Source organism: Lemur catta, chromosome 18 (genome assembly GCF_020740605.2).
Source record: "Lemur catta isolate mLemCat1 chromosome 18, mLemCat1.pri, whole genome shotgun sequence".
In the NCBI taxonomy this organism is placed as follows: Eukaryota; Metazoa; Chordata; class Mammalia; order Primates; family Lemuridae; genus Lemur; species Lemur catta.
This window is the reverse complement of record NC_059145.1, coordinates 33,064,197-33,076,618: the sequence shown is the minus strand read 5'-3', so window position 1 is coordinate 33,076,618 and position 12,422 is coordinate 33,064,197. Positions and strand designations below refer to the sequence as shown.

The 12,422-nt window shown below is 47.2% G+C and overlaps 1 protein-coding gene across 2 annotated transcripts in view; it reads right to left on the bottom strand.

The window, feature by feature from the left end:
• ARHGEF3 (Rho guanine nucleotide exchange factor 3) overlaps window positions 1-12,422 on the bottom strand; it is a 290,909-nt gene that overhangs the window by 249,330 nt on the left and 29,157 nt on the right. For both annotated transcript variants that reach the window (XM_045530912.1, XM_045530913.1), the window contains exon 2: window positions 3,768-3,858. In XM_045530912.1, the coding sequence (XP_045386868.1) occupies window positions 3,768-3,811 (44 nt within the window). In that variant the 5' untranslated portion in view covers window positions 3,812-3,858. The remainder of the gene's footprint in view (window positions 1-3,767; window positions 3,859-12,422) is intronic.

The window sequence follows — 12,422 nt, the reverse complement described above, 5'->3', positions numbered from 1 at the left end:
GAATGAATGAACTAACTGAACCTTTCCACGTCTCCAGCATGGGAGAAGTCCTGACTAGCCAACCACTTCACTACAGGTCCACTCACAGACAGAATTCACAAGAAGGGCAAGGACTTCTCCCCTCAAAATTGTCTCCTTGGCACCTGAAGGAACTGTTCAGAAATTCTGCTTGCCTGACTCCACCGCTGCACAGGTGAGGAAACTGAGGCACAGAGAGGTGGCATTACATGTCCACAGTCACTGACGGCAGCAGAAAACTGCATTCTCCAGGGGCTTTAACTTCTAAAACCCCTGTGTTCTTGGGCACCTAATATGTAAGTTAGCACCCAGAAGTAGAAGTAACAAGAAATGATTGCTCAGTCAATAAATGCTATGTGAATAGGTCTCCTTACCAATAAAGTTGCTTGGTTAAAAGATAAAATGTCCATCAATCACAGGTACCAAACTGCTTCCCACAGAAGGAGGTGTGGTCTGTGGGCACGGCTCCTAGGGAGCCCCTGTCCTCAGGAAATGGGGTTGGCCTAGGCCAATCTATGGTCCTTCTAGCTGGTCAGTTTTGCCCCAGCACCTCCCCTTAAGGATCCAGGGCCCGCCCCTCTCCTTACTCCACCCTACACTCATCAGTCTAGAAATATTAATAAGCACCTACTGTGTGACAAACACTTGGTAAATAATAGTGAACACAAGAAGTAAGATTTGGTCCACGAGGTTCACAGTCCAACAGGTGAGAGAGACACTAAAAAGATTCATAGGACGAGAAATTGTGTTGACTGACGACCATTTCTGAAACATAAATCTAACTCTATCAGTCTCCTAATAGAAAAATCTTCCTAGGTTCTTCCCTCTATGTAGGACTAAAAATAAGTAAGCAAACAAAAATGAAAACTGCTGCCTTTATTGGGTGCTGACTATATGCTAGGTGCTTTACAACACTTAACTCAGAACATCCCCCAGCAACCCACTGTGGGAGATACTATTATTATCACCACCGACTGCCAGAGATTTGAGGTTTTCCCACTGCTCAAAGTGTGTGCAACTGCCTCCCCCCACCAGACTCTGAATTCCCTAAGAATTTGTATCTTACCCATCTCTTCGTCACTGGTACACACAGTAGTATTCAATAATTGCCCACTGAATGAATACTCGATTAATCAATAATGGGCTAGTTTCCATCAAGGTATTACCTGGTAATAAGCTCCAGTTTTAGAACGAGAGCAAATCAGTCTCCTGATAATCATGCAAGAGGAAGTTGTGATACTGTGGAAAGAGCCCAAGCCAGACCCCAGAAACCTGGAGACAAAGCTTGTTTCTGCTGCATAAACTTGGACAATCATTTCATCACTCTAGACCTGTCTGCTTAAAACTGTAATGAGGAATTAAACACAATGAGGCTAGGATCTCTTCTAGCCCTAAATTTTTATGACTCTGAAATATATCATGGGGTGGCGGTGGCTGAGGAAGGCATTTGAAATCGCACTCTGCCTGCAATTTCTTGATCTTAGAACAAGATCTAAAGTTAAACATTTTAGGGTAGGATGACCGATTAGGTTTATCAAGGGCAAGTGAAGTACTTCCTCTCCCTCACAGCTCAGTGGGTGTACTTATCCTAATAAAGTACCTTTATTCCCATGACAAATATGCTCAACATGGAAGACCCCTCTCCAGAGACACATTTTGGATGGACATGGGTGAGGCTGTCACCCCTAACTGTACCCAAGAACAGACGTGCTGGTGATATGCAAAGGTGTGTGTTCATATGCTGGACAGGGACAAAGCCACCACTTCCAACTCCACTCTCCTCTGGGAATACCACAGGTGCTGAAAAACAACTGAGTGTGGTCAAATCAACTGCACACATGGCACGATGGCTCCAAAGCTATATCCACAAGGAGAACTCAGTGCTCAGCCAATGGAGGTCTGTTTGTCACTCAGAGTGAGAGCACTATGTAGGAGCCGTGAGACAGGGTTTTTGATATTGTCCTTTTGCTGTTTGGGTTGGTTTGAATGAATTTCTGTTGTCCCCCAGTGGCCATAAAAACAGGGGTAACAACACTACTCTGTACCTTACAGGGCTACTGTGGGAATTCAGTGAGATAAGTAGGCCTAGCAGGCCACACAGAGGCTCACACATAGTAAAGATTCAAATTGTTGCCAATGATGGTGGTGGCGGTGCTGGCGCTGGCAGATGAAACCACCTGAAGTAGGGAAGTCCAACTCAGGGCTCTCCAAAATTCCCGCAGGGGGTCAAAAGAGAAGCAGATGACCCTGGGAGGGACTGTCCTGGAGGAGTATGCTTGGGTACTTGTCAGAAGAGAAAATGACGCAGCAGCTGCTCCTGGGAAGGGCCAGGGCTGCCCAGCTACCCGGGAACCTGGGTCTTGGGATCGGTCTCAGGGTCCCTGTGAGGACAGAGGCTAACTAGCTGCAGCAGGAGATGAAGCCAAGCAACAGAGAGTCCTGAGAAGATGAGCATCCCCAGAGTAAAGGGAAGGGGGAGGAATTACAACCATGGAGACATACCATCGTTCCCCCCCACACTGGCAAAATTAAACAGCAGAGGACCTGAGGTGCGGCAGGAGGATGGGCAGATGGAGATCTGATGTCCAGTTGACAAGCAGTGCTCTTTAGAGAATGATGCAGTAATGTTTAGGATCTTAAATGCACACACAGGATGCCCTAGCAACTCTTCTCGTCAGTAACCACCTTAGAGAAATATCTGTGTTCTCAGGAGGAATATACCAGAAAGGGCATCACAACACTACCATAGGGGCAAAAAATGGAACCAACCTAACCACACCATCAGGGAAATAGCTCAACAAACAGCTGGAGTGTCGTACTATGACTGTACTATTCACTTTGCTGCAATATAAAAACAGGTAGATTCTCATATACCGTCTTGAAAACATTCTAAGACACATCATAGAATTTATAAAAGGGTTACAAAATAGGCCAACAAGCATAGTATCACAGCATGTATTTTAAAAACAGAAAGAAAAGAAAGAATGACTTTTTTCTATGTATCTAGAAGCCTAGAAAAAGTTCTGGAAGGAAATGTACAAAGTAGATCCCATGGCTACTTCCAGAAAAGGCAGGAGTGGGATGGGGCTGGGAATGAAAAGGGGGTCAGTGGGGACGTCACTCTTATTACTAGCAGGGAAAACGTATCTATTCAGTTTCTTGGATATTAAAATTAAATTAGAATTTTAAAATTATTTATTTTTACTTTTTTTTTAAGAGACAGGGTCTCGCTATGTTGCACAGGCTGGAGTACAGTGGCTATTCATGGGCGTGATCATAGCTCACTGCAGCCTCGAACTCCTGGCAAGGGAAGAAAAAAAGAAAAGGCAGAAGGGAGAGGAAGAAGTGGTGAGCCCAAGGGAAGATGTAGCTGCCAAGAGCTCGGGGGCTGCCTTTGCCTCCTCTTGGAAGACTGGCCACTTGCAAATGTAGACACAACACATCTGAGCATAAATGGTTTTTGGAATAAATTTCCATAGTTTTGGAATAAAATATTCAATTCTATACCACATCAGTTCTATTTATAACAACTCTGCCTTCTAAGTCTTAGAAAATTCCCTGATACTTAACAATGGGACCCCTCTTCTGGTGTCAGAAATTAGAGATGTGAAAGGAAATCTGTGAATTTTGCTATCTCCAAATTCTTGATGGCCTCTAGTGACTTACACAGGCTTAAAGGAAGTCCTGCATTGCATTTAACTGTTGAACGCAAGAATTTTTAAAATTTTAATTTTTAAAGATATTTTTACCTTTCCTTGTTTTCTTCCATTCCTCTACAGATGCGCTGATTCATTACTGTGGAACTGTCTAGACTCCGTGTGGTGAACTCAGGTCTTCTTTCTTAAAAAGCAAAACAACCAATATTTATAATCTGGGTACATTTATGTTATAAACCCACAAAGAGCTGCATTAGAGTCAAGGAGAGTATGTCAAATGTTATCCAGTGTCCACTGAAATCCATTCTCCCCTTCTTCCATAATTATTGAAGTTTTATCAGGGACTACATTTCCCAAGGATCCTTGCAGCTAGGTATAGCTGGATGTCTGAGTTCCCAGAGGAACGTGAGAGGAAGTGATGTGTGCCACTTCCCAATCTAGGCCTTAGGACATGGGCATGCCTTGCCTACCCTTCCCACCATCTGGAACCCAGCTCTGACCATGCAGATGATGACAATGCACTAGGAATGCTTGACCAACAAGATAGATGGCGCCTGGGTCTGTGACGGACTGCACAAGAGCCCGGCCACCCCTTTCACTACTACTACCTTACAGAGAAATTTCTTTGTTATTTAAGTGATTGTTTTATTGGGTCCTGCTTTTATGGCTTGTTAACCGTCATCTCAGTTGGGACCGTGATTAAATATTCTTAGGGGGCCCTTCGGAGGGTGGGTTTGGTTATTTGGAGCTTGGGACATACTATGTCTATAGGGACAGGTGAGGTCACACTATTTTTGGTCAAAATTTCAGTAAAACTACATGCAACTTCATGAGGCTCTGGTGCATGGTAAGTACTCAATCAGCATTTAATGAATGAGGAGACCTTGCTAAGCATGTACTACTGTCTTCTAGTGTGGAGACTCTCAAGAGCAGGGCACTTGGCACTGAATGAGGAGCACAGTGGGTATCTATGAGTATAAGGCATGAGTTTCACAGCAAAAAATGTCTACTTGGGATGGTAAAACACCACCCAAATGTACCTGATACCCACAGTTAAGGATTCAAGCTGATGTGCTCAGGAGCAACAGAGGGTGAGCGCGATGAGGGAGGCAGAGAGGCAAAGCCAGAGAGAGAGCACCGCAGTGGTGCGGAGGGTTCCTGCCATTATTCCACTCCCTGAGCGTTTGCCCCAGGTGAGTCCAAGCCAAAGCTCTGAGGCTCCCTCCTCATTCTTTCGATACTGCATTCCTCACCACTCTTTAGCATCAAAGACAGATTCTCGGCTGGGTTTACACATATAATCCCAGTGCTTTGGGAGGCTGAGCCAGGCCCTGGAGGGCAGGAGTTCGAGATCAGCCTGGGCAACAAGTGAGACTCCGTCTCTACAAAAAAAATTTTTAAACTAGCCAGGCATCGTGGCGAGCGCCTACAGTCCCAGCTATTTGGGAAGCTGATGCAGGAGCATCGCTTGAGCCCAGGAGTTTGAGGCTGCAGTGAGCTATCATGACACCTCTGCACTCCAGCCTGGGTGACAGAGTAAGACCCTGTCTCTAAAAAAAAAAAAAAAAAGATATATTCTTTTTGTACAACATGGCCCCAAACATAAACCAGCTACTTTCTCTGGTGTTAACCAAAGAAACAGGCATCAGTTTCAACTCTAGAAGAACTGGCTATGCAGATCATATCGAGGGATTGTGTGTTGGTCTCCAAACCAGCGTCTCCCAGGCATGCGGAGTTCAGGGTAATTTTGACTCCCCATGATCGTCTAAGCTGGTGCTGTCTTTATGGCCCAGCACTGCTGCATCTACTGCTTTGACTGCTAAGCATGGCAGGCCTACCTGGCCACATCTCCAACCTGTCCTCCCCCATCTGCCCATACCATGGGTCTGGCCTTCTCCCAGATTAAAGCACCGTTTAGATAAACTCTCAGATCCAGATAAGCAGGACCAGATACTTGAGGCCCCTGCATCCAAAGGCGTTGGACAGAGTCAGCACTGAGGAGAATCCCCAGCTACTGTCTCCAACACTGCTCTTTAACTTGCAAAGAGCATACATACCACCAGATATTTTTAGCATCTAGATCCCTGTGTGGGGCCACTGCTCTGGCTTCCATCAGAGCTAACTTCATCAGCTCAGGCATGTGCATTGCGCAGAGGCCGGAATAAGGCCACACTGAAGATGTGGAGCCTGGACGAAGGAGAGATGGGAGGGTGGTGGGACCTGAGTGCAGAGTCCTGGAGGTGCCACTGCATCACTATTACAGATGGTGAATGCCTCAACCCACCTCATTTTGGCCTGGAAGCCCAGTTTGATCAGTGTTGCAAGCTGATCAGTAACTGCTGCCGGGGACTTTACACCTACATCTCAAAATGATGCCAACAATGGGACTCTCCTGGAAGCCACATTTCCCAAGGGGCCATGAGAGATCAGAGTCTGCCCTGGAGGGGCCACTGGCTAGTTGTAGGTCAGGGCTTTAGGTTCTTCTCTCCCAGTACTGGAAAAGGTATTTATTCTGTAGACAGCCACAGATAAGCTATCACCCTTCAGCCTGTGGCGAGGGGCAGGGATTGGGGGCAGCCGTCTCATTCCCCAGCACCGAGAGACGCCCTGGGGCTAGGCACTGACGTGGAGTGGATCATCTCATCGAATTCTTACACCAACCCCAGGAGACAGAGACTGTTACTGTTTCACTTTAAGAATCAGGAAACTGGACACTAAATTCAGACTTGGCAAAGGCCACACAGACAGAAAAAGCTGAGACTTGAACCAGGCATTCGACTTGAGAGTCTGTGTTCCTAACGACTGTATTATAAGGTGCGTAGTGAGGCTCAGTAATGGTTCAATGAATGAATGAACACATAATTTCAAAAGCAATTTCAGGAATGGGGTGGTGGGAAACAGGGTCTCGATGAGGCTCTGGAGGGGTTCTTCATGAGCCTGACCTCACCCGCCCTGGAAGCCAACCAAGCAGGTGACATTCTCAAACCCCTCTCAAGGCAGCTGCTCGGCTCCCTGAACACTCTGAACCAGGGTTGCCAACTCCTGTAGAAAGGATTTATGTGCTTAATACAGTTGTTGGGGCACTGCCTATTTATAGGCAAGGAACCTGGGGCTCTCACACAGGGGTTTCTCTCATGCACCCACAGCCCCGCAGGGAAGCCAGGATCACATCCATTTTACAGATGGTGAGACTGGAGCTCCAAGAAGTTGTGACTTGCTTACGGTCATAGTACTGAAATGAGGGCAGTTTTCAAACTCTCAGCAGCTGACCGAATAGCATGGCTTTTTCCCCACCACACAATACCCACCACTTGTCTTGGTTAATCAGAAAGTTACAAAGATGAGATAAGTGCTGTTCTAACTCTTCAGGCGGAAAGTTCTGTGTTAATCTAAAGTTCATCAGGATTTCCCACCCCAGTCACCTGCATGGAAGAGGAGTTCTGGGTCTCCCAGCTGGAAACTCCGGCACCCTCATCCCTCATTCCTCTCCTCACCTGGCTGGATCAGCACTGACCAGCATTTGCCAAGCGCCAACCTCCTGTAAAGCACAACTGGGTGCATTGGACAGCAAGTCCTGTCAATTTTTCATTTAAAAGTACCTCTTCCCAGGAAGCACCGAGTGTTGGTGGGGATGTGAAGCAACCAGAACTCTCACACAGCTGCTGCTGGGAGCATAAATTGGCCCAACCACCTCGGAAGACTGTGACAGTATCGAGTCACCTTGCATTTGCTCCTAGATAAAACTATGCGTGCTCAGAGACATGTTCTAGAATGTGCTCGGTAGCACTATGCATAACTGCCCTATATTAGTTTCCTATTGCTTCTGTAACAAATTACCACAAACTTAATGACTTAAAACAATACCAATTTCTCCTCTCACAGTTCTGGAGATCAGAAGTGGGTCTAAAATGCGTTGGCAGGGCTGCATTCCTTCCGGAGGCTTTAGGAGAGAATCCGTTCACTCGCCTGTTCCAGCTTCTAGAAGCCATTTTGTATCCCTCAGCTGTGGCTCCTTCTTCCAAATTCAGAGCCAGCAACATGGCATTTTCAAGTCTCTCTTTTCTCACCTCTGCTTCAGTCATCACACCTCATTCTCTGAACCTGACCCTCTAACTTCCCTCTTATAAGGATCCTTGTGACTACGTTGGTCCCCACAGGTAAACCAGGATAATCTCCTCATGTTAAGATCCTTGACTTCATCACCTCTGCAAAGTCCCTTTTGCCATGGAAGGTAACTTCATCCCAGGTATCACCAGGAAATGGTACTTGCGACCAGGGATTAGGTCATGGACATCTTCTGCAAGGCCGCTATGTGAGCTACCACAAGCCCCAAACTGGAAGCTACCCAAGTGCTCACCAAGAGTAGAATGAGCGCATCAACGGAGGTGACAACAGTGAGAACAGATGACCTGCAACTACATGCACCAACGAGGGGGACTCTCACAAGCAATGCCGAGCAAAGACTCCAAACACAAGAGTGCGCGCTGTACAAGTCTGTCTGCAGAAAGCACAACAACAGGCCAAACTATCTCAGGCCGCTGGCAGTCAGGATGGTGGTGGTAGTGGGGAAGTAGTGGCTGCAAGGGGGCATCGGGGCTTCTGGGCTGCTCTGTTTCTTCCGCTGGGCGCCTTCAGTTAGAACCCATCAAGCTGTCCAGTTAGGATCCACGCCCACCTCCGTGGGTACACTGTGCTTCAGTAAGAAGCCCTAAGAACTGGCTCTGCCTCTTTCATCCCATTTCCTCTCCACGAGCCTGTGTCATTTCACGTCTGGATGAAGCAGACCCCAGCTGAGCTTCTTGACACCCTCCACCCTGCCGACCGCTGCCCACCAGACTGATCTGGAGCTGACCAGGGACTGGCGCTGCCGCACGGCGCCCTCCTCAGTCTGTCCCTCACTCCTTCACCACCGCCCACCCCCGCGGGCCCCATCCGTGAGCCCCATCTCCTCTCAGGAGCTCCTCTCACCACCAAAGTAGGACTTGAAACACAAACCACATCGTTTGGATTTAATTGCAGCTGTCACATATTAATTACTAATAGTATCAAACACCTAGTCTCACCTCCCCAGACAGCAAACATCTCAAAAGCAGAATGTCTCAAGGTCTCGCACATTCCATTCCATTCTCCTCCTAGTTCTGACTGCACATGAACTTCTAATGCTAATTAATAGTTACTACTAATAACAACAGCCTTATTGAGCACCTACTACTTATTAGATTCAGTGCTCCTCACCCATTATCTCATTTCCTCTTCTCCCACCCTATGAAGTGGGTGCTATCACGACCCCTCTTTTGAATAGGAGGAAACTGAGGCATGGAATGGCTAATTACCTTGCTCAAGGTCCCAAAGCTTGTCGCAGGAAGGGAAGGATTTGAACCCCCACAATCTGATTCCAGAGCCCATGCTCTTATGCCAGACCCCACTCTGCTTCCATAACAATCCCACCCTAACAGGGGGGATTAGGCATATAGTTGGTGCTTCATAAACACTTTCACATGCTTGATCACCAAAAAATATATGTATACTAAGAAAAAAAGCCTTCATAAATACATAAATAACAAATCAAAATTCTTCACCAAATAAGAACTTTTAATCTTCAGATCACAAAAGAGGACACGCCCTATGGGGAGATTTGCAAAAGCTTCGTGTCCTCCTTGCTCTGCATCATGCTTGGCACTCAGGGCCTTTATAAACATTTATCAGCAAACAACAGTCAGGGTTTGTCCTCCAGGCTTTTATCAGAGCAGGGAGAGAGCTGGATACATTTTTTCTCACTGTCTGCCAATCTCAGGGCCTGAGCCAACGTCAGAGCTAAAGGCTGATTGGACAACTTGGGTTGGAACCACAAGGTCCCAAGACACCTGCCCCAGATGACCTCACCTCCCCAATGGCCAACAAACATGACCCAGGCTCTTGGCTAAAAACAAGGCCACCACCCCCGAGGGTGATTGTGGCCACTCAACTGAACCAGAGATAATGACCAGGGCAGCCGAGCCATTGGGTCAGTTACCAACAGTGCTCTGTCCAGTGTGGACACAGCAGCATCTGGGCCAGCTTGGCGCTGTCTCCAAGTACCCACTCATCACCCTTAGTCCTCCCACGGGTGGTCTCGAAGCACCTACATGGATCCAGATGAAAAGTTCCTGTGCCTCAGGAACACACAGACTATTGAGGAGACATATCCTGGGGAAAATGATCAAAGTATCCATCAATAGGGCATTGGGGAAATAAATGACTGCTTGGTGTAGAATACTATGCAACAGTTAAAACAAGAGACAGAGCTAGATGCACTGTCATGGGCAACACAGCTCGACCTAACATTATGGGGGAAAAAGCAAGAACAGGACCTAAAGTATGATGTTTCTCAAAAAACCAAACCAAACAAAACAAAACAAACCCCAGATATTCCTAGACTTCAGCTATATGAAGCAGTGGTGTGCTAGAACCAGCCCATATCAGCTTGAGAGAGCCAGCAGTGTGAATCTCTCCAACTCTGTGTTCAGTTGTGTCGGGCTGGTGCCTTGAAATCGGCCAGGGTGGGAGTTTTACACTATGGAGATCAGAAAATGCTGCAAATCATGGTTCCCCCCTTCTCAACCTGTCCCCAAGAGCTGGTTGTTAAACATTTCCCAGTACCATACTATATGTATGTAAATATATCTTTGAAAGTTTAGAAGACACAACCCCAATGTTATTTTTAAATGGCACCCTCTGAAGTGGGACATGGGACTGGCTGGAGGTTAAAACAGGCTGCAGTTACATCTGTACCGCTAGCATTTTTACACACACAACAGCAACAAAAAAGTGTTTACATATGTTGGGCTTACTAAAATTGTTTCAAAGTTTTGTTTTTTTAAAAAAAAAAACACTGACCATTATAGTACAACATGATAAAGCAGTAGTGGAGGGATGTACAGTTACAAGGGGAGGAGCACCAAGTCAGCCTGAGGGAAGTGTGGAGGGCTTCTTGGAAGAGGTGGTGCTTGGGCTGAGTTTTGAAGGGTGAATAAGAGCCTACCAGGCCAATGAGCCAGTGCTGCTCTGGGTAAAGAGCACCACATGAGTAACGGCAAGGAGCAGAGAGAGATCACAAGAGTGAAGCATGGTGTGAGAGGAAGTATAAGGAGAGTGGGGGCACCATGGACTCTTCTCAGTGGGTTGGGCACCTGTGGATTAAATAAGATCATCTACGTTGAGTGCTTAGCCAAGAGGACATACTCAATAGTTAGGGCTATCTACTAGTGTTTGTATTTCTACTCCATCCTTCCTGGACGCCAAACACTGCAGAGGTCATGGGGGATTGTCAGGCAAGAATTTGGAAGTGAGGTCCCACAACCACCCTCTGAGGGACATTTTGTAAGCTCAGCCACTCTCGCCCCCCAAGGGCTTTCCCCGAGTGCCCTCAAGACGGGCCTTGGTACCTCCCTAGTGGTGCCGCTGCACACCTCCCTCACCGGATCTCACTAACGCATGCATATGTGTCTCCCCAGGTGCACGGGGTTTGTGGCACCCTAACTCTGAGCACATTGAACGAATGAGCAAAGACAGCAAATTGTGCACTTCTCCACTCTAATGAAAGATAGTACAAATCTGCTGCAGAATAAGAACACCGTGGTGGCATCAGCACACAGTCGAAGACATACAGTAGTTCTCATGGGGGGTTGGCCATCCCAGAATTACAGAAAGAAGAAGGTTCCAAGAAGCAAAACCACACAGTACCCACCCAAGCCCATAAGTCACCATCCCCTAAGGGAAGATGTATGCTGGAGACACAAGGACTTGAGGTCCTATATTTCTAAACACAATGTCAAGATGCCCCAGTGGTGTAATGTATGCCACAGGCTAATGCCATTATCATCCCTGCTGCAACAAGTATTTCCAACTCCACCCCCGCCAGGCAGCCTTCGGGTTCAGTGTTTGGCTCTCCTTGCAGCTTAATTACACAGAAAGGCTGAGTAACAGTTCTATTCTCAGTGCATCTGTAAAGGCTGGCACTCCATGCTCATTTGCAGAGGGTTGGGGAGGAGCTTAGGTCAGTCCTCACATCACAAGTCTCCAGTCTTCCCAGTAGGAGATCAGATCCCAGATCCCAGAATAGGGGGCTTGGTGCGGATACCACCAGCAGGCAACCCCGCCTAGCTCTAGGATGCCTATGCTTAGGCCAAAAGCTGTTCTAGAGCATCTCATCTCCCATACGATGTATATGCTAGGGTTCTTGGGTAAATCCTCATACTATAAAATAGTTCCAATGCAACGAAAAAAAGTTTAAAAAAACCTTGCTTTATATAAAACTACTACCACCTGCCGGACTCTTTCTAGGTCTCTCTGATAATGCCTTCAGCACATTTTTGTCGCTGGACAGAAGCATGCTTATGGATTCACAGAGGACCCCATGGTAGGGGGGAGTAAGACACAGTGGTCACAGCAGGCCTGGGGGCCCCCATTCTGTGCTGCTTGCTGTAGTAAGATGGACATGGACCCAACAACAGGTCATCGGTTGTCACCACTGTCCTCCTCCTCCTCCTCACATAGGCAATGGTGACAGAGGCCTTCTCATGAGCCAGGCACCCTGCTGAGAGCTTCAAATGCTTGGCCCTCTCAGCAACATTGTCAGGGACTCTTATCTCCTCTCAGAGGAGGAAACCGAGGCACAGAGAGCACAGACTTGCCCGTAGAGCTAGTGAGTAGGAGAACCGGGGCATAAGCATAAAATCCAAGGACACTTGTCCCCCTAAACAGAGGTCC